Source organism: Coturnix japonica, chromosome 2 (genome assembly GCF_001577835.2).
Source record: "Coturnix japonica isolate 7356 chromosome 2, Coturnix japonica 2.1, whole genome shotgun sequence".
Lineage (NCBI taxonomy): Eukaryota > Metazoa > Chordata > Aves > Galliformes > Phasianidae > Coturnix > Coturnix japonica.
In genome coordinates, this window is record NC_029517.1 from 117,294,697 (window position 1) to 117,316,788 (window position 22,092).

The 22,092-nt window shown below is 36.3% G+C and overlaps 1 protein-coding gene across 42 annotated transcripts in view; it reads right to left on the reverse strand.

Moving 5' to 3' along the window:
• Window positions 1–22,092, reverse strand: part of RIMS2 (regulating synaptic membrane exocytosis 2) — a 409,122-nt gene that overhangs the window by 308,720 nt on the left and 78,310 nt on the right. For 33 of the 42 annotated variants that reach the window (XM_032442841.1, XM_032442835.1, XM_032442828.1 and 30 more), the window contains 2 exons: window positions 18,196–18,406; window positions 9,745–9,756 (listed from right to left, as the gene is read on the reverse strand). In XM_032442841.1, the coding sequence (XP_032298732.1) occupies window positions 9,745–9,756; window positions 18,196–18,406 (223 nt within the window). The remainder of the gene's footprint in view (window positions 1–9,744; window positions 9,757–18,195; window positions 18,407–22,092) is intronic. The other 9 variants (XM_032442827.1, XM_032442842.1, XM_032442868.1 and 6 more) reach the window with 1 other exon arrangement.

The window sequence follows — 22,092 nt, forward strand, 5'->3', positions numbered from 1 at the left end:
TCAGCTGTTCAGTAAGCAAAAATAAGTGTAGGCATTTTAGGATTTCTTCAGATCTGTGAATGTAAATCTTCACAGCATCAATCCTCAAATCTCTGGATTTGCAGTCTTCTCTCTCAACAGAGCAAGCATCAGCCACAAAGGCAGTTATATTTACAGCTCCTTGGTTTGTACTAACGTTTTGTTTTGAAGGATTCATCTATGCCAATGGTATATAGGTTTTCCTTAAAACAACGGGTTCCAAATCATAGATTCATTTAAATAAAAGACTCTGGCAGCTTATTATTATTATTGGTTGTAAACAGAAATTGGGATGTACAAGCAGGCTAATTCCTGTTCTTACCGCTCCCATCAGAATGCTTATCGGGTAAGGTGATAGGTGTTTTATATATAAAAATAAAAACCTGAATATATATAAACCAACATTTTTAATATTAAAATGACAAAAAAAACCCTTACATTTGTGCTGCTCATATTATCAGATCACTCAGTAGCAGATCTCTTTCAAGTTTCAAATTAAAACCTATTTCATGCAAAGTATATTGTGGAATGATTGTAACAGCAGAGCTTTTCATCCACTGCATATGTATTTGCAAGACATCTTAGTTATGTCTTCATCCTGATTTTCTATAAGCACGTGGTGCAGAAGACAGGGGAAGACATGCTCACATTGAAATTAGCACCACCATACTAAATACAAAACTGTAATTCAAGCATATGAATGTCAGCACTAGTTCTGCTGCCCTTAATTTTCTGCTCAATCTAAGTATTTTTTTCACATTACCCCTCATCAAAAACTTCCCATAGCATTCAGTGTTGCTATAGTTCTGATCACCTTGCTGGGAAAGGCTGCACTTCCAACTGAGGGAAAAGATGCAATACTAAATTATTTAAACACACCAAAGATTCTCAAAGAAAAATGCCATTAAGAATGCCCAATTAAAGGGGAAGATATAACCAAAGACTGAACATTATGCATACTCACAAGGATGAAAGCGACAGGACAGTGCAGCTTCTACAGTAAAACTACTTCTCAAACTCAAAACGTATACAGTGAACTTGGTTGTTTCCAGTGCTTTCAGATTAACAGTAGAGAATCCAGTAAACGTGTGACCAATAGGGTAAGATTCACTAATTCTCCTATATATATTATGCTTATATGTATCAAGTCACAGCTCTATTGCTGGGCAGCTGCAATTTTAAAAAGGCATAATATAGACCTCACTGCCTGAAAGAACCCTATATGCCTTTTTTACATTTCATATGCTCTCATCAACATCTGCTTTAAAGGTTTACTGTAACTAAACAAAAGTGTATAACCAGACCTGGGCACAGTGTACATGGGGAGGGAGTAGTTAAAGTAAAAATGAATGCCTCACCTCTAATTGTTTTAAGGTTCTATTCAAATTAAATCAGGGTTGACAAAGAGGTATTTGAGTTACATAAATACCCAAAATTCAGTACTGGACACCTCATGTGCTTCTAATGAGGTGAGAAACAATGGCTTTGGAGAGGTCAGCAACAGAAAAACCTCATGGATTTACACAAAATTCTTTACCTTCTGGCCAAGGAACTATAGCATGTTTGAGGGGAAAGCTGGGGAGAACATGTACGACATTGATATGTGTATTTAAAGCAGATTAGAAGTCACGTTAAGAGAGATAAATTTCCTATGAAAGAGCAAAACCAAACCATCAATATATACATAATCATCATGGTGTTAGAGTTCACAAAGTTAACGCACACTGAATGCAGACTACCAGAAAATTACACATATCAGCCCTACCTTCCAAAGTAGAGGAAAAAGCATTCTAATCTCTATGAAAGATTCTAGACATTACCTATCTAGAACTGCAGAAAACCCAAATTGTTAACAATAAATATCATCTTTCTTAATCACATGGCCAAGTATCTGAGAGCAAGAACACTTTAATTAACCAGGTCATGACTCTGAAGTTATGTAGCAATTACACTGAAACTGAAAGATGAACAGGTTAAATGAAGACTATTAACAATGCTCAGGGAGTTTAAACATTTAAAGGCAAATGGCAGATCTGTCCGTACACACAGTAAACTAATTAACTAAAACTTTATCTTCTCTTAATAAAAACACATCTATTATACTATCACTACAAAAATACTCTACAAATTCATTTTCTGAAATTACATCATCCTCAACATCAATCAAGATTCCTTTCAATTTTGTTTATGTGTTTGATTTACAAAACATAGGTGTATGTTTTTTTCCCCCTACATATCTAAAATGACAACAAGAATTTGTGACCTACAGTGAATTCTTAATAAATTACCAACATTAGCACACATCAATTGACTGAAATTGAAGTAGCTACCTGAAATCCAGATTCCTTCACAGATCTCCTTGATGCAGAATGAAGGCATCTTTATAGTAATTCAAACACAGGAATGTTTAATTATCAAATACTTCCTACTTATGCTTCAAAAAAGGCATCTTGTTTAAACACATGGCTTTTCACTTTTATTTAAGTTTTCTCCATGAATGCACTGAAGTCCGAGATCTGCTGAAATTGTCTATATAAAGTCATGCATGCTATGCTGAGTAACTGTCTTGCCTGTGTATCCACTATTTGATCTATCAATCAGCACATGCTCATCATATAAACTCCTGTTTTCTCAGAGCAAATCTAAACAGCAAACAAGAAGTAACAAGCCAGGTGCAAGGCTATTTCACCTTAATTCCTCAAACTATCAAAAAACATTCCTTGAAGACACTATCTAAATAAAGTTCTAAGCAAAGAACTCAAGAAAGGAAAAAAAAAAAAACAAAAAAAAAAAACACCTTGCAAGGTTGCTGCTTTACTCTTTCACTAGTAATGTCTTCATTATTTATATATATTGGCACTGGTTTCCAGCCACTGAAGCTGAATCTAGATAATTAAACATTTATAACATCCCCTGCTGTGCCATGATGTCTAACTGTGTCCAAAGAGTCCTAGGTGTGCTGTTACACACCTGGGACTGAAACAAGGAATCTGCTGAGCTACCTTTGATAAAGGTCTACACCTGGAACTTAATAGCACATGATATGGTTTCTGAATATTGCAACAGGTGGCAAATATAATTTAACTGCTCAAGAACTGTTTAGTCTTCTGGTTCCGGAATTAGAAATAGCTCTATTAATTGGAATGACAAAAATTACAGTGAAGATGTATTTATGGGTAGCATTATCTATTTTTACTATGCTATTTTCACACACATTTTAAGACAAAACCATTTTAATATAGATCATAGAAAGAATTAAGCATTAAATGGTTCACAGTCTGAAAGTGGAAAACAGATTTCTAAGGTAAGAACAATAGCAAAGTGAAAGCCATCCCCTGGAATACCACCAGGCTCCCTGTAAATCAGCTCTGATGCTTTTCAGGAACTTCATGCCTTCTAAAATAAACCAACTCTTTCTAATTCCTATACTATAAAATTACATTACCAGAATGTATGTGCACAGGACAGGGCTTATAGGAGAAATTTGAATCTTTTACACTGATTATGGCAGGTGACAAAAATTATACGTGCTTTTAGGCACACACTTTCTTCCTCATCTGATATAATAGTAATGTATATGTGTGTCTGTAAAAGGACTTTAACACTTACTTACCCATCTAATTACTGCTTGTGTTCATTCTTAAATACATTCTTGAACACACTAGAGTGTGTTCTCCAAGCACAAAGGTTGCTAACAAAGGCAAACAGACTAAGATCAAAAACCTTGTAGTCCTAGGGTACATTAAGATTATTCTGAACATACATCGTGTCAAGAAGTTGCTCTATTTCCATTTTCTATTTAACTTTCAGATACAAGAAAACATAAGCTAACCTTCAGTTCAACTGTAACAGTCTAACCTCTCTGATCCTTTACTGTGACAAGCTACACAGAGAGTATTCCAGTATAGCATTAAGGTTTTTGAAGTCTTCCCATGTGTTGTTATGAAAACGACATCCATGTGTTAATTTAGCCATCAGTACTAGTCATGTAGTATGGGTGCTCTTCATCACAATTTCAGGCAAATTTCAATCGGCAGCTTTAATAAGATGTATATATACTGACCATATTTTTTGTATGTGCTGTTGTGACAGTCTTGAAAATACTGAAAATCAGAAGCTACGTAGCATTTTTTTTTTTTTTGACTAAAGAACATGATTTTATTGCACAATCAGAGCACCTTCTACAAATAAATAAAAAAACAGTATTTAAAAATATTTGCGAATAAATTTAAAGGTATTTACATATATTCATCTTTTGCAATATAAGAAATAGAAAATAGAAAACTAGCTTTTCATGACTACGTCTGTTAAAAATACCTTTAGTTTCTGGAGGTACACTCCATAGTGATGAAGAAAATGAGAGTGACTGAACACAAGATAAAGGAGAGCAGCTCAGACAAATGGACACATGAGAAATAGTATCAGAGAACACCCCAGGATAACTGGCCTAAGACAAGAAGGCCTACATTGCCAACTCTCTGAATTACTTTTAGAGATCCCAATCTGCAAGACAACCCTCTGGGAAATGACACTGAGGAAAATAATTAAGCTTCCTGTCGCTGAGATATGACCCAGCAAAACAAACATAAATAACTGACAATATAGGAGACTCTTGTCAAAAGTACTTTAAATCTAGGAAACATCCCGTTTCAACAAATCTCTTCGTAAAACAAAGTTTTGGGCTTTTTTCTCCCAAATTTCAGTAAGGAAGAAATTAATATCTTTGTTTTAAACAAAATATCCTTTAGAGAACGTACAGCCCATGAAAAGCTCAGTGAGACCCAGAGCATGTTTCTTGATAAGAAAAGGTCAGAGTGAAGCGTCATGAATAGATAAGAGTTAACTCAAGCAGGTGTGTGCAAACAGCAAGGAGGGCATAAAACAACCCATGATTTTTACAAATATTTGCCCCATCAGGGCAATCCCAGGTGATAAAGCTGCAGGGCACTGTGAAGGCAGAGACCCACAACACAGGTGGTTTAGAAACACAAGGATACTTGGTAGGCCCCAGGACCTGTTCAGAGTGGTAGAATTAAAAATGACAGAAGCTTTCTCTCCTGTTAACAGTTCAAGAGAAATTTTCGTATAAAAGATGAGAGCATCCTCACAACCGCTTGGGTCTTTGGTGACTGGAATAATAATATTCACTACTCTGGAATTAACCATAGGAAAACTAGGGGATACAGAGTTTTATCGGCAGTAAGACACAGAGGGAGAACAAGGCCCAAAGTTAATTGCTTTTGATCTTTTCTAATGTAATCTTACATAGAACTGTTTTATGAGGCTATATTGCTAAAAATGACTGCTATTGTCTGAACTTTGCCTAGAAATCTTAAAAATGATTAAACCTTGTTTTAATAATTAAAGCTCAAAACTCCAAAGCCACACCTGTTACCTAGGGGAATTAGCCTGGAGAGCTACTGAGTAGCAATACTTGATTTTGAATTTGACTAAAGCAGTCTTTAAGACAATTTCATCCAAAAATATTTGGAAGGTTCTTAAGACTGGTAAGGGCTGAGGATATCATTTTTAAAGACAAGTTATTTGTCTGCGTCTTTAAGTACTTTAAAATGCATACATTACAAAGATCGAAGACCTACTTCCAGCAAAGCGTTAAACATTCTACCCACTCTATGTAGGAGATAAAGATAGAGCAAGGAGGAAGCTCCTTAGTTTCATTTCTCAAGTTTATCCTCTACAGAATAATAAGCAGTTCTGTTGAAGGCTTTCATTAACCTGTAGCCATTGATAAGAGGCTGTCTAAAAACAACTTCCTAAACGTGCTGAAAGAGATGAAAAAGCAGAGGTATCAGATTCTCTCTATGCCAAGCCACTAACTTGCCCACTTCACATCGTAAGTGTTCAACTGATTAAGCAGAAATAAGCTTTAAAAAAGATAATCAGTTCTTCCAGCTTGAGTTACAGGTCCACATTAGTTATATGTAAGACTAATACTTAATAGTTCAGTCTTTACACTTTCTCTGGTAGACTCCAGATCAGGTTCCTGTGTCATCACCACTCACTCAGAAAACTATTTTTTCTAGTATGAAGCGTCTGCATGAAATTAAGGAGAGACTTCCTCAGAAGCTGCAGTAGTATAAAGGATTCATTGTATCTTTAAAGCCTCTCCTCTTTTGGTTTTAAAAAATGGATTCCCCATATATTGCACTCACACAGACACCATCTTTTCGTTTCAGCTGACTTAGTTTTACAACAATCAGCAATTGCATCCTAACTTCTGAGATGAGAGAGAAAACAGAATTCATTACCAGCTACAGACACTGTCTAATTCAGAATGAGATTTTCACTTTCCTTCAGACATGCAGCGCTGACTTCAGCATTATTTGTTGCAAATAATATTTCCATATTATTTAATTAAGTTGGAGCTAACTCAAACCATAAAGCTGGTCTTTTATCTCTGCACCTGAAGCAGTTATTAAAGAAGGAATAAGAAAACAAGCCCATGAAAAGCATAGATTGATGTATCTAAACCACAAATGTCTGTAACTAAACATTACATAGAGATTTTTAAAGTTCTGAAAAGTCAGACCCATGACCAACAAGAGAAGGAATCCACATCAGAAGGAACCATGTTTTTTTCTGCTTGCTGTTTCCAAAACCATCCTTTAAGATGACTTTACTTCCTTTCTCTGGAAATATCTACAACAACTTTGAAGTCAAGCAAAGGTATAATAAAATTTTGTTATATTCAAGTTAAAATTCAGTCAAAATTAAAATATTCACTACTTCATTTCTTATATTTGCAGTGAAGATCCATTTTGCACAAACTATTGCACTTCTTAGTTCCTCAGCTTTTTAATCAGACCTTCCATGAGTTACAGTGATTGGCTATAAGCTATTAGAGCTAATGTAAATCCTCCTTTTAATAATATCATTTGGCTAGAAATTGTAAAAATCTAAGTAGGACAGAGATCCACTAGGTAGATAACATAATATATATTATTTATATTTATCTTAATTCTATATAAGATCTTATATACTATATATATAATAATTTTATCGAGTACACTAGATTGAATTTGTCACTCCTGTGGTTACTAAATACAGAATAGACCTCTTAAGATCCAATTTACAGAATCAAGAATGGCTTAAGTTAGAAGGAACCTTAAGGACCATCCAGTTCCAACTCCCTGGCATGGACAGACAGGAATACCTTCCACTACATCAAGTTGCCTAAAGCCCCATTCAACCTGACCTTGAATGCCTCCAGAAATGGGGCATCCACAGTTTCTCTGGAAAGCCCGTGCCATTGCCTCACCATCTCCACAGTAAAGAATTTCTTCATAATAGCTAAATTAAGTCTATACATTTTTTGTTTAAAGCCATTCCTCTTTGTTTATCACTAAATGCCCTTACAAAGAGTCCCTCTAAAGCCTTCCTGTAAAGACAGACCTTTGTATATCGCCATGGCCTCCTCCATAGACTTTTCAATGTCATGTCTTTATTATGCTGGAGGCCCCAAAACTGAACACAGTAATTCATACTTCTTCTGAAAGGCTAACAGTAGAAAACAAAGGATAACCACTAATATCAAGGATTCTTTGCATGTGTAACATACAAGTAAATGCTTTTTTTAAAAAAAAATCCCATTTTTGAAATACCTGCTTTGAGAGTACCTGCAAACAATGTACCAATAGTTTTAACCACACCAACATCACTGAAATAGAAAGATGAAGACCACTGTTATTCTTACTCCATAATATTTGTAGTTAAGAAAAATATGACCTGTAACATGTTCTTTCTTCCTTTTCTTAACTCCTAAAACCTTCATTTGAAAAATAAGCAGAACCAGATATTACCTAAAGCAACTTGAGGCACAATTGTTACTTATGGTAAAATCTGACTAATTCACTAGCTGTAGAAATTCCCGTATCTTTTCTCCTTTAACACAGGTAGGCATAAAAGCTAGATAATCACATAACATTATTGCCATAACTCTATTGCTCTTCCCCTTCACTCCCAAGAGAACATAGAATTTGATGTTACTACAATATGTAGTACCGTATGGGCATTAGTTGTTAGACTGACTATGGTAACACCATTAACATCTGTCAATTCCTAACAACATTATAATAAAAAAGAGAAATTTACTCTTCAAGGAGATAAAAGTTCCTTCTATTGAACCACCTGCAATCAGGTCCCCCTGAGAGTCTTCTCTTCTCCAAGCTGAGCAGCCCCATCTCTTTCAGTCTATCCTCATATAGGAAGTGTTCCATCTCTCGGACCATTTTTGTGGTCCTCCTCTGGTTGCACTCTAACAGGTCCACACCTCTCCTATTCTGACGACTCCACATCTGGACACAGTGCTCCAAGTGAGGCCTCACCAGTGCAGAGTAGAGGGGCAGGATCACCTCCCTCAGCCTGCTCACCACACTTCTTTTGATGTGGCCCAGGATACAATTGGCTTTCCAGGCCGCATGAGCACATTGCTGGCTCATGATAACCAGGCTTGCCATCCACAAGTGCACCCAAGTCTTCTGTAATCCGGTAACAGACTGGGGGATCCATATGTGTTCCACCACAAAGATCACATTTGCCCTTGTAAAAAACACATCCTAAATGGTAACAACAGCAAGTAATTTACAACTTTACACAATGTATTTTTCACCAATAAATGTGAGTTGCATGTGAACCATGACAATGCCACCAGTAAGGAAAAAAAAACTATTTATAGCAGAGAAAGACTGTGCCACATAAACATTCACTAGATGCTTATGAATGCTAAAGAATTTCTTTAGTTCATATAGGAACTTACACTCAGAGCACTACAGGGCAAGCTTTTGCCTTTGCAATTCCTTTTAGCATGCATTAGAAATTTTCATGAAAGAGTAGATTTACAGTAGCTCAGGTAGCTTTCTTGATTCTAATTTTTTTTTTTTTAATTACACTTAAAATGTAAAATATTGAAGTGTGCCCTGGATTATTCTTGAATTCATCTTTATGCTACTTTTTCTAAACATACATAAAATAAAACCAGATTAAAATATTTATTTTAGATATAATATCAGCAAAACACAGTGTCAGTGACATGCATAACTTCTGACATTATTTCAACATTTCAACATTATGTTTCATATGATATGTGCACTACATTTTTTGAATGCCTATAAAACATTAATACTAAAAATAATGCATACTAATGGATTCCTCCAACTTTTTGCTAGCATATGCTAAATGTTAAGAATAGGTATGTTTTCTTAAACATTACTGACATCTAATTGTGCTGCCACTAAAAACCAAAATTGAACTACACTACTAAAATTAAAAACACTGAGTGCATACATATCAACAATAAACCCACTGATACCACAGGAGGCAAAAGGGACTCCTTAAAACTTATGCCACTGCAATAAAATCCATTTGCATTTTTGTAAGAGAAACATCTACTAGACTATTTCTTACTTTTTTTTCTTTTTTAAATTGTGCACATATCATATTGCAAACGAAAAGGAAAGGTAGGGGCATGCTCAGAGAAGCTGCAGAGAGGAATATCATGCATCACATCCACAACAACTCACAGATAGTAACTAAGTTATCTGAAAAAACAGGTAAGCCTTTCATGACATATATTGCTTTCATTTTAATGGTAGTAACTCCCCCTTGCCTTCAGCAGGAATTACACGTGTGTAAATGAAAGCAAATGTAGGCCAGGAAATAAGTCTACCCATAAAAGAAAAGGACTTTAGACAGAAAAAAGGCTCTAACCACTTTGTCCTCCTGGAGTTCACATCCACGAAAGCAAGAAAGAAAAAAAAAAAAAAAGACAGAAAAGACAAAGAAGGAAAGAGTCACTTTCATTTTGAAAGCAAGCAACAGTATTTGTTAGTAAAATAAATGAACTTGGAGTCTTGTCTATTTACCTTAATAAAACAAGCAGGGCATATCATACAAAGGATGCAGAATTTATCTCCACATGTCTTGGACACCAGTATTGCAAATGATTAGCATGCATCAACCCTTTGCACTTGCACTGAGTCCAGAGAGGTGAAGAATTTCTGTATACTACAGACAGACTGAGGATATGCATAATGGCATAACTGCACATTAGTTACTCAGTAGATCTTTAACATTTCACAGTCTTAAAGCACAAAGAGAAAAGAGTTTTTCCACAAGGGTTCATTGCATGTCATATCAGATCTATATGAAACTCTTTTTCATATTCATTAATATTTAATACAAATACTCCCATTTATTATTATTTTCCTTGAAGGAACTGTCTTTGAGGAGTTTAGATGGAATAATACCTCAGACAACAAAATTATTCAAAACTACTTCAGTCAAAACTATATCCCATTTTTTCAATTGATAATGAATAATGTATAAATGAGCAGTATTTTCTGGTACCTTGATTTCACATGCCAATACAGAGATTAAATCTAGGCACACTAACAAGAATTTTGCCTGGTTAGAAATAAAACTGCTCACCAAGAAAGGGTGACAATGCATTTTATATTTTGATATACAGATACCCATATGACATGTAACTTTGTGCTCCTGTCCTGTTAAAGTTTTAGGTCCTCCCTAACACTAGAGTTACAAATAGGAGAGAACATAACAGAAGCCAGCTAGGACAGTTAGGAGTACAGTATACAAGGAAATAAGGGAGGGAGGAAGATAAGCTTGCTTCGCCTAAAGAAGGCAGGGGTGGAATTGAATGGGGCAAGAGAGGAACTAATTGCAAACTTCAACTACTTAAAGCTGAGGTATAGAGAAAACAAAGCCAGAATTTTTCTTAAAGATGCTAATGGACAAAATGCAACAAAGGATGGGTTGGACTGGATGTAAGAGGAAAAAGCCTGAACAGTTGATAAGCACTGAAAGAGTTTGCCCAAAGAAGCTACAGAAGCTGCATCCTTGCAGATTATTACAACTCACCTGGATGAAATCCTAAGAAACCTGGTCTAATTGTGAATGTAAGCCTGCTTGGAGGAGGAGACTGGCCTATCTCCACACATCTCACCTGACTCAATTTGATCTTACGTGTAGGACTTTAAACTTAAAACATTCTCAAAGATGCTGCAGTTTGTAGTGGCATTCCCAGTTAAACACTGCAATGAGTTGCAGGAGATGCTCAGAGATGTTTTAAATGGAAATACCCAGTATCCCCATATCTCCATCTCTGGAGTAAATACTTCTACAATGCAAGTGGAGCATAATCCATAACCAGCACAGAGGCTAAGAAATTTTTGAAACAGGTAAATTACAACTGTGTAATTTAGTTCCTTTCTTGGCAAGTGTCTCTCCTCTGCAGGAAGGACTAAATAACAGCACAAGAGCAGCTGAATCAGATTCGTCCATGTCTGCAGCTTAAGGACTCAATTTTAAACAAAAGAACTTGGCAAAAACTATATAAATCCCTAAAAGATGCAGTAAACAGTAAATAATGACAAAGATTTTAAATACATGAAAGAGAAGAAAAAAATAATAGTTGTTTTAACACAAAAATGGGAAACAAACAGTGAAATTGAAGCTAAAAAATGGGAACATATTTAAAACAATGAATGAATGAGAAATGTACATAGCAAATAGAAGAGGTTAAAATTACACAAGTTAAAAAAAAGTGATAAGGTCATAATTTGTTCATTGAATGACAAGTGGTACTACGTGTAATGTTCCCCTCAGACATACGCTGAAGCATGGAACAAAAAGCTGCTGAATCTGCCCCAAGGATTCAAGGCTCAATTGGATAAAGAACTCAAAACTCCCATAATTCAACATTCTTTGAGCAAGAAGTTGGATGAGATGACCTCCAGATGATTTAGAGTTCATCTCTAATATTCAGTGATAACTCATCCTCACTCATTAAGAAAAATCCAGCTATATTAGCCTTTTTCAACAGCTTTTACCTACATATAATGCACTTGCATATATTTAAACATTCCACTTTGTCATCAATACGACTATATTTCCATATTTTATCTCTACTCCAAAAATAGTGTGATTTATCCAATGTCCTGACTATTTTTATGCTGTTCTAATATGATCTTCCACTCAATCCAAATTGAAAATGATAATTATATACAGAAAATTTTAACTGTTAAATATTCTAACAGTCTGCAAACGCACAGATGATCTGCCCCTCTTCATACTGTGAATTATGTTCTAATCTACTTTTTTCACTCAGTGTTTTGCCTAAAATAGATTTTTAAAACACTTCAGAAGTAAAGCTATGAAGAATTCATACAAGAAAATTACATTAATATGACAACAAATAATCCAGTGATAGAAAAGTATTAGAAATAAAAATTCTAAGACAGAAACAAACTCTCACAGTAACAATAATACTTACATAATTTTTTTAGTTATTAATATATTATATTATATATAAAAGAGAAGACAGTCTAAGAGCTTTGAGACAGTTTTTCTAGTTATTTCTCTTAGGCCAGTAGGTTCTAATGTTAGAAACTATGATCCAGTAACACTGTTATATTTCAACACAGTCTCATTTTGCCAAACCTTAATCTGTGTTCAAGAAATTCCAAAATCTGAATTGAATGAAAGAACAGAAAAAGTAAACACTAAACACATCTTAAAAAAGCAGTACACAGCAATTCACTGTTGCTAAATATAAAATGTAAAATAATGTTGTATGGACTACCCAGGGAGGTGGTGGAGTCACCAACCCTGAGGGTGTTCAAGGAATGACTGGATGTTGTGTTGAGGGACATGGTTTAGTGGGAGCTATTAGAAATAGGTGAACGGTTGGACTGGATGATCTTTTAGGTCTTTTCCAACCTTGGTGGTTCTATGATTCTATGATTCACATTTCCTGAAAACTCATTACAGGATATATATTTCTCAAAAATTTGCAGTACAGAATCATAGAATGGCTTGGGTTGGAAGGGATATAAAAGATCAGCAAGTCCTAACCCCCCTGCCACAACCTAAATCTCCTCTCCTTTAGTTCAAAACCACTCCCCCTTGTCCAATCACTACCTACCCTTGTAAAAAGGTTGATTTCCCTCATATTTATAAACTCCCTTTAGATATCAGAAGGCCACAATAAGTTCTCCCCAGAGCCTTCATTTTCCAGGCTGAAAAAGCACAGTTGCATAATGAAGAGTCTCAAACTCTTCAAAATAAGTTTTCCAATGCAAAGCAGGAATTCTGGAAATTGGTTTGAAGGTAGATAAGACTTTAAATCTTCTTATTCACACTGTAACGTATGAATTACAACAGATGTACAATACATGGTTCAGACAAAATCTACCCATGTGCTGAGACTTTCAGGATGAAGTTTCTTTTCAGAATCAGGCTATGAATTACAAACAAATGTGAAATTAAAGGCAAGAAATCATCCTTCACTATATACCTAGGATTAACCCTAGCTTCTCAGCCCTGTACCCAGTGTTGATACAAAACACTGAGCACACACCAGTAGAATGTAAGTAGTGGCAAGACTGAACATGATAGAGCTCAACTGGTCTATGGAGATAAGGCAGAACCAAAGCCAGCCAGGAAGCCAAGCCTATGGATGCAGGTCAGGCAAGGGGCACAGACAGGCAGTGGCATGGAGGTGAGTGCCCAAGCTGTAAAGCAGCTCCCAAGCAAAACAGTGCCCCTTGGAGCCTCTGAGGGCTCCTTCTCATGCAGCTTTCCCAGGTAGCTGATCCTAGATTTCACTATGATATTAACACTGTTGTTTTCAGATACCATGATCAGATTTCAGGTGTGCTGGAGGTTTCTACTGTACTTAATATGCATGCGATGTCTCTTCCAGGGAAATACAGAATCAAATCATTTTCTGAAAAAACAACTGATTTGCATGTGACAGAAAATCACTACAATTATTCCAAATTCTAGTGACCTAGAAATCCTGATAGTGACATTCTAATTCTTTGTTGCCTGCAAACAGAATGAAATAAATTACATTTTGTGACTGCATATGGATGGTCTACACTGTACATCCTGCAGTTAGAAATGCATTTGCTCATCAAAGAAAAGAACTTGATGGCTTTCTGAATAATAAATAAATAATCAAACAGCCTCAGAGAAGTAATCAAAATGCAAATCTCTCACAGAACCAGAGGGAGCTGAAGAATTTTCTTATTTAAACTTCATGTATTTCAAACACACTTGCTGGCTCCTGTCAAACAGCTGAAAATCTCTTGATGTTCAGAGATAAAGAGAGAAATGTTTCAGCAGCTGTAATGGGCAGTAGGTTGCTCAACATCCTAAAATGAGGTATTTACCAGATATCAAATTAAGTTTTCAGACAAGTATTGTTTTCTCCCTCTAGAAGTTAAACATTCATTTACTGAACTGGCATTTTGAGCTGTTGAAATGTATATTCACTACACAGTTTTATCTATCTGAAAGTAGTGTAAGTTCAACATTTTAGCATTCAGATTTCTCAGCAGCATAATCCTCATTCTACCACCTCCTGTCTCGTTCATTGAGTGTTTCTCTGTAAATGAAGTGCATCTTGTACATCAGTAGGTCCTATATCGCTATGGATTGTTATGCGATTTATTATTCCAGACACAATTTGAATCCATGTGAAGTTGTTCAAAATAGTAAGAGGTGCCATTTAAAGCTCCCTTACCTTCATGCAATTTAACCTCCCTATTGTGGTCTAACACTCACTAATGTTGTAAACAAGAGCACAGTAGCAACAGTACTATCATAATCATTATTCTCTGATCTAGAAACAACTTGAATATAATGATAATTTTTGTACAACATCAGCTCAATTTTAATGCCTTTTTTTTTTTTTTGAGGCACTGTAACTAAATTAAAAAAGAAATAAATTATCCAACCATTCTGAGACCCCTAACATAATTCTTTGTGCATACTACAAGTTCCTTCACAGCTTTATATGCAGGTATATCTTTAAAACAGCCTGGAGTCCTGGTGGACTGTTGGCACATCTTCACCTTGTTATCTGTATTTAAATAAAGGTTACATACATCCTGTCGCTGGTTACAACAAAAAAATACTAATGTGAGAGAGGAAAAAATGTGTAACAATTTCTCAAATTCATACTCTATCCTATATGAATTCATAGAGAAAGATTTTAAAAGATTAAGCAAGAGAACAAAGGCTTGTTTGTACAGTGAAAGATCAGAAACAAAAGGAAAAGGTTAAAGAACAGTTCAATCTAAAAAACAAACTAACAAAAGGAACAGTCAAAAGGGTGAAACGCTTGCAGGGAACACAAAGATTCTTTAAGAAGTATCTTGCACAACATCCAAAGAAGACATGTAAAATATGTCTAAATACAGCTATATTCAAAAGAAAAAAGAGAATCAGATACAGCTAACACAGGAAGCTGTTACAAGTCATCCTTCAAGAAGGTGAAATGGTATCCAGTAACAAAAATGGAAAAGAATGAATTCTTGTAAGCTACAGGAAGGTAGATTCAAAACTGATTTTGTGAAAAAACACATATAGGCATAAAAGACATCAGCAACATGAGGCTGCCATAGCCTTGAGAAAAGAAGGCTGAGAGGGGACTCGATCCAGGTTTATAAATACCTGAGGTGTGGGAGCCATAGTGGTGAGTCTGGTCTCTTTTCAGTAGTGCGTGGGGACAGGACTAGGGGTAATGGGATGAAAGTACAGCATAGGAAGTTCCGCACAAATGTGCGGAAGAACTTCTTTATGGTGAGGGTGACGGAGCACTGGAACAGGCTGCCCAGGGAGGTGGTGGAGTCTCCTTCTCTGGAGATATTTAAGACCCGCCTGGACGCCTTCCTGTGTGACATGGTGTAGGGAACCTGCTTTGGCAGGGGGGTTGGACTCGATCTCTAGAGGTCCCTTCCAACCCCTACAATTCTGTGATTCTGTGAAGCATCTTGGTTTTATGTTCATTGTGGTTACAGAGACTTGCTCTAGAATCTTACTTTACATAAAACGACCCAAACTGATCTTTCAGAAAAACGAGCTACAAAGTGAATCAATAAAACATAGGAATTATTTTTCAAAAAAAGTAAATACTATGTTTAGCATAAGACACCTCAAGCATAAAACTTACAACTATTGACTGAAAAATACAGTCTCACATTGACAAGATGATTAATAAGAAGAAAGTATGAGGCCGGTTGATTTAAGAATGAGAGAGTGATCAACTAGCAGACATGTGAGCCTGACATCCCCACTGCACAAATCTGTGGAAACCAAAATACAAATAATGTTAACAAGTATTTGAATAGAATTTGAATAGATTATAGTAAAATCTAGGAGAAACAAAAAAAGTATTAGTCATGGCTGTTACATTTACTAGAATTTCTTCTAGAAGTTACTGAGAAAGTGAGTAAATGGAGTCTGTTGATGTAGCTGTGTTGGGCTTCCAAGCTTTTGAAGAATTTCATCTACAGAGAAACAGGGGTGAATTAAGTCACAAGAAATTTTATCTTTGTCTTAAACCAGCTAAGTTATCAGGAATAAACAATCAATGCTTTTTAATGGAGCACTATCTGCAGGGAAGACCCACAGGAAATCTGTCTGGAGATAATCTGTCCAGCACGTTCATAAATGATCAAGAACAGAAGAAATGAGAACCTGAAAAGTTTATTACACTAAATTACCATCCAAAGTAGCAGGCAAATGCCAGCTGAGAGGAACTGCAGAACAGACTCACAACGCTGAATGTGGAAGTGGCCTTACAGAAAGACAGACTTAAATCAGACTAAGCAATGGAACAAATAACCTAAGTGTATGTAAAAGAATCACACTGTAGACTTATCAAGAGAAGTTAGACAAAAATCTGCTAAGTTTATATGATTCTTCCTGAGGAAGGTCTCTTTCAACTCTAAACAATGTCTCAAAGATCTCATTAGGAAATGATGCATTCCACCTAACATTTTTTTTTGACTCTTAATATGATGATACAAAAAACTGTCCTAATTGCCTTTTATAATAAGATGGAACTAGTACAGGAGTTATTATCTTTCTAATTAATAGATACACAATTTAGTTGTGTAAGCAATAACACATGAGCTTACTCAAGGTAAAAGTTAGAAGTCTACTGAAAAGTGACCTTAAAATCTGGTCATACCAAGACATTTTGAGATATTTACTCATATTCACAGTTTCTTTAATCATCAGCAAATAGCAGATTATTTTCTACTCTGTCAATTGAAATTCAGTCCATTATTTAAGCATAACACTGTTGCCTGCCTTCCAACAGATTAAGACAGTAACTATAGATTGCAATGAATTTATCACAGAAAAAAAAAATGGTTTATGGAAATAAATGATATTGACAAATGATTATGGTAATAAATACATGACTCGATGATTTACAAAATGTGTTTCCACAAAAAACTAGTATGAGTTTTGAGCAGCCAAAAATATTCTACAAATATATGCCTAATGAGATGTGAACTCTATCTAAAGCACTGAATAAACTAATTTCAGAACATAAGTTTTCTGTGAATACCTCACTCCTGCCAAATGTTTCATTTAATGACCAAACTTCTTACAAACTCAGTTTGCTCTTTTACCTGTTCTTACATAATAAACACCTATAATACCAGCTGTTAATCTGTACTGTTAGTGCACTGAGATTTTTGTACAAAGCAATACCTCCTATTTTATTGCGTTTCTCCACAATGTCAGAGGCAGTTGATGGTGTAAGGCAGCAGAGGTTGAACCTTCTTACCAATATCCATTTACATTTCGTTGCCATGCAGCAGAGACACAGTCTGATAATATGGAATCAGACATGAAAGTGTGGATGAAGTAAAAGTGTGGAGTTGAATTGCTTCACATGGAAAAAATGGCACCCACTGACATCCATCAATGCTTGCTGAATGTTTATGGAAACCAAAGAGCAGATGTGAGCACACTAAGGTGGCGGGTGGTGCATTTCATCAGTGTTGACAGATGTGAAAGACAAGCCAAATTCCAGATGACCATGCAGATATTTACAAGCGTGACATGCATGCTCTTGTTCATTGCTGGTGACAATGCAAAGCTAATAATGGTGACCAAGCTGAAAAATAGCATTCTGTAGCTAAGAATTTACTCTATCAAATTGCATTATTGTACACTTTTATCTGGTGTTGTTGGAAATAAATAGGAGACATTACTTTCAGAACAAACTACATAGATATCATTTCCTCCTTAAGGGAAATCTGTTTCAGTAGTTAGCATACTTAAGCAAAGAATAAAAGACACTGAGTTTGCTGCTTAATTTTCATAACTCCATACCTTATTTGACCGTAAGGATACTCTTCCTCCACAGCGCGCACAGAATTTTGTTTGGCAATATGAACAGTTATGGCCACAGCCATCAGCAAATTTTGTTTTGTGGCATATGCCACAGGTTGGGGCATCACCCTTCTGCTCCTGTTGCTGCTGTGATTCTTCTCCCATCTTCTTCACTTGCTCCTTATACATTTCAAACTGCTGATGTAATTTTCTGCAGAAGAAAAGAGTTCATTAACAGTTTAATTGTTGTTTTTAAGCTTACAAATACTTCACAATCACAAAATTGCAATCAACTTCAGAACAGTCTGAGAGAAATGCATTTCACTTACAGCACTTCAGAAGTGTAACCTCTAAGAACTACCATCTCACCAATTGAACTGAACTCAAGTAGTTGGCCCAACACTGATAACACACAACACACATTCTAGCTGTTATAATAAGAAGTAACATTGCTTTAGAATGTGACCAGCTGTGAGCTGCAAATACAACAGCAGGAAATACAGACTGAATGATTCAAGAGCCCACCGCACTAGATAATAAACTGGTCAGCAGCAGCAAAAATAATAATAATAAAAATAATCTCATTCTTCCAAGTATATTTTTACATAACTCCAAAAACACTGCACAGACTAGTTACTCTGAAATGTTTTATCAATCATTTTTCAAACACTGGGCACAACCGCAAGCCCATAACAAGTTACCACAGTTAAGCAAGTAATTTATTACTCTTCATTTAAGCCATTCACATATTTAAATAAGTACTACCAACTACTGGGACTACTAGCCAAAAGTAGAAAGAAGACCTTAGGTGTAAAAACTAGGGACAGCCATTTAAAACACACATACACACACACCACACACATTCTGCTTTCCATTTCCAGAGGACTAGGAGCACATTCATAATCAACAACGATGTGTATACTTCAGGCACTCTACTTTGATTGATTTCCTGGTCCCATAATCATCAAAACTCTATATATGATAGTTAAAGTGTCTTGCTATGATAAAAGTTATAACTAATTTCATGTTTTCTTATAGCTTTTTTCTTTTTTTTTTTTTTTTTTTGTTTTTTTTTTTTTTTTTTTTTTTTTTTTTGGTTTTTTTTTTTTTTTTTTTTTTTTTTTTTGGTTTTTTTTTTTTTTTTTTTTTTTGAAGCCTCTATTTCTGAAGGCAAAAGAAGTCACAGGAGAGTTAGTTCTCATTGTAAGAAGTTGATTTTTAGTTCCTGTGGTTGCTGAAAAAGAGTGGAAAACATGACATAGTATAAATGATTCAATCTCAAAGAAAAGATGAAAAACCTTTGGCTTTCTCATTATCCCTGTGATTTATACTGTCTGAATACTGAATGTTAAACTTTTAGTATGGAGCTCAACCCACTTAATTTTGCTAACTGACACTAACATAGTACAAGCACATTATTTAATTCCCTAGGCAGATGCAAATACAAAAACAAAACAAATTTCCTACAGAACATAAGAAAGGTATAATAAGAAAAAAATGCAGGAGGAATCGCTTTTTCTTTAGAATTATCTTTCCAGAGATTCCTGAGATGAGGTTATCAAAAGATTACCAGTATATGAAGCCTAACAAAAATTGCAGCCTCCTGTAGAAAACTAAGGCTGAAAGACCAGCTGTCCTTAAAGAGCTCAGACAGAAATTAGAGACACAAAATGGCTTCACTGGAAGCATCAAAGGCTCTTACCAAGGCAAACATCAGTACACTCAGTCAATGAAAAATTACCTCAAGTAATGTTATTCAAATGGTTTCCTACATGTGTCAGTAAATGCTGGTATTTCCTTTAGTTTTTTCAAGAAACCTCTCCTAAGACACAATTCACATCACAGCATATTATGAAATCCCTTCACCCCACTAGTCACGGAAGCAGGCTGAACCAGCCCATCAACCATTGACAGGAGCCATAGGACCAATGAGGCAGGCCATCCAGCCACCCATGCAGGAGGCTGGAGGCATGCTGCTTCTCCCATGCACTGACAGGATGCCTCCAGCTCTCTACTGCTGCTGCCCTTCTTCCACAAACAAAAAACTTACAGCTCCTCTTACTAGTCTACCAGCTCATCACTTATGCTCAATTTTGAGTTCTCACACTCCCCCAGGGCACAGCTCTTCTCCACTTGCATGCTTCTAGAACCTGCAGTAGAGGCCTCAATAGGAGCAACGTGGAGACACATCAGCCCAGGCAGGGCCAAGAGTTTCCAGCTGGCTGCTCCTTGTGGAATGAGGCAGGACAGCAGTTGCTAGTAAGAAAGTGCTGAATGAAGTTGAGAACAAAATTCTGGCAATACTTTAGCCTGACAGCAGTATATAATGGGTAGTTGGTAGTCTGGCCCATTTCCATCAACAACACATGCAATTTCCGAAACCTTGCTTGCCTTTTAATTTTGCCAAACACTCTGTTCTTCATTTAAAGCATATTATCTATGCAGAACCTCAAGTTTATTTTAGATCGCATTTAGTTTTGTGGCTTCCTTGTAATCTACAGCCTTTGTTTTTATGATTATTTTCTTACCAGTCTCACTGATGCATAAAAAGCACAAGGCTTTTGCCAAATCCTAAGCCTCATGTACTGAAATAATTTCACTTTTGCTTCCTCTTGGGCACAAGCATCTACACAAAGGTTACCACAACTCTTTCCTGAAAGTATAAACTTTTCAAGGTTACGCAGGGAAGTTCTCTGAAGCTCACTCTAGTAGCAAACACCTTGTTTTCTGCCGAAATAGTTTGTCATTACATCAACATTTTCTGTTTCAAGAGAAATATTACACATTTTGACAGCTGTCAGAAAAAATTAAACACAGAAGACTAAAATCTAGCAAGTAATCAGTTAGACTACACACAGCATGCATTCTACTGAGAAGAACCACTTCAAACATGAATAATTGGAAAAAAAAAATAACCATCTCAGAAAGTTCATTAAAAAAACCTTCTGATCTATTTTGTAAACCAATAATAATTTCTTAGCATTTCATGTGACAAGGCTTTAGAAGAGATGTCATGAGATCAGTGAGTCCAAACCTCCCTTCCAAAGCAGGTACCCTATAACAGGTCACACAGATAGGTGTCCTGCCAGATCTTGCATATCTCCATAAAAGAAGACTCCATAACCTCTCTGGACAACCTGTTCCAGTGCTGTGTCACCCTTACTGCAAAGAAGTTCTTCTACATGTGAGCTTCATTTGTTTAAGTTTTAGGTCATTACTCCTTGTCCTATCACTACAAAACACTGAAAAGTGCCTGGCCTCATCCATTTTCCTCCCAACTCTCTTTAGATATAGATATCTCTGCCTATAACATTGCTGCCTCACAGGGCTTAGGAGTTCAGTCATTGAATCATAGAATCACAAGGTTGGAAAGGACCTACAAGATCGATCATCCAGTCCAACCGTCCTCCCATTATCATTGATACCACAAGCCACTAAACCATATCTCGTAGCTTCTCATCCAGACGCCTCTTGAACACTGCCAGGGATGGCAACTCCACCACCTCCCTGGGCAGCCATTCCAGTGCCTGACCACTCTCTGAGAGAAAAAGTTCCTTCTTGTGTCCAGTCTAAACCTCTTCTGGTACAACTTGTAGCCCTTTCCTCAGGTCCTGTTTGTTGCCTGGGAGAAGAGGCCAAGCCCCTCCTCATCCCAGCCTCCCTTCAGGAAACTGTAGAGTACAATGAGGTCTCCCCTGACTCTGCTCTTCTCCAGGCTGAACAATCCCAGCTCCCTCTGCCACACCTCATAAGACTTGCGCACAGCCATCAGGGAATTGAAAGCAAACAGTATTAAAGTATACTTCAAAGCCTAGGACTGGACCCAGGAAAACAAAGATTACACCAGTCCCAGCACTGCAATGTGGAACTCCACTAATGTGAATGGCCAAGGTCTGC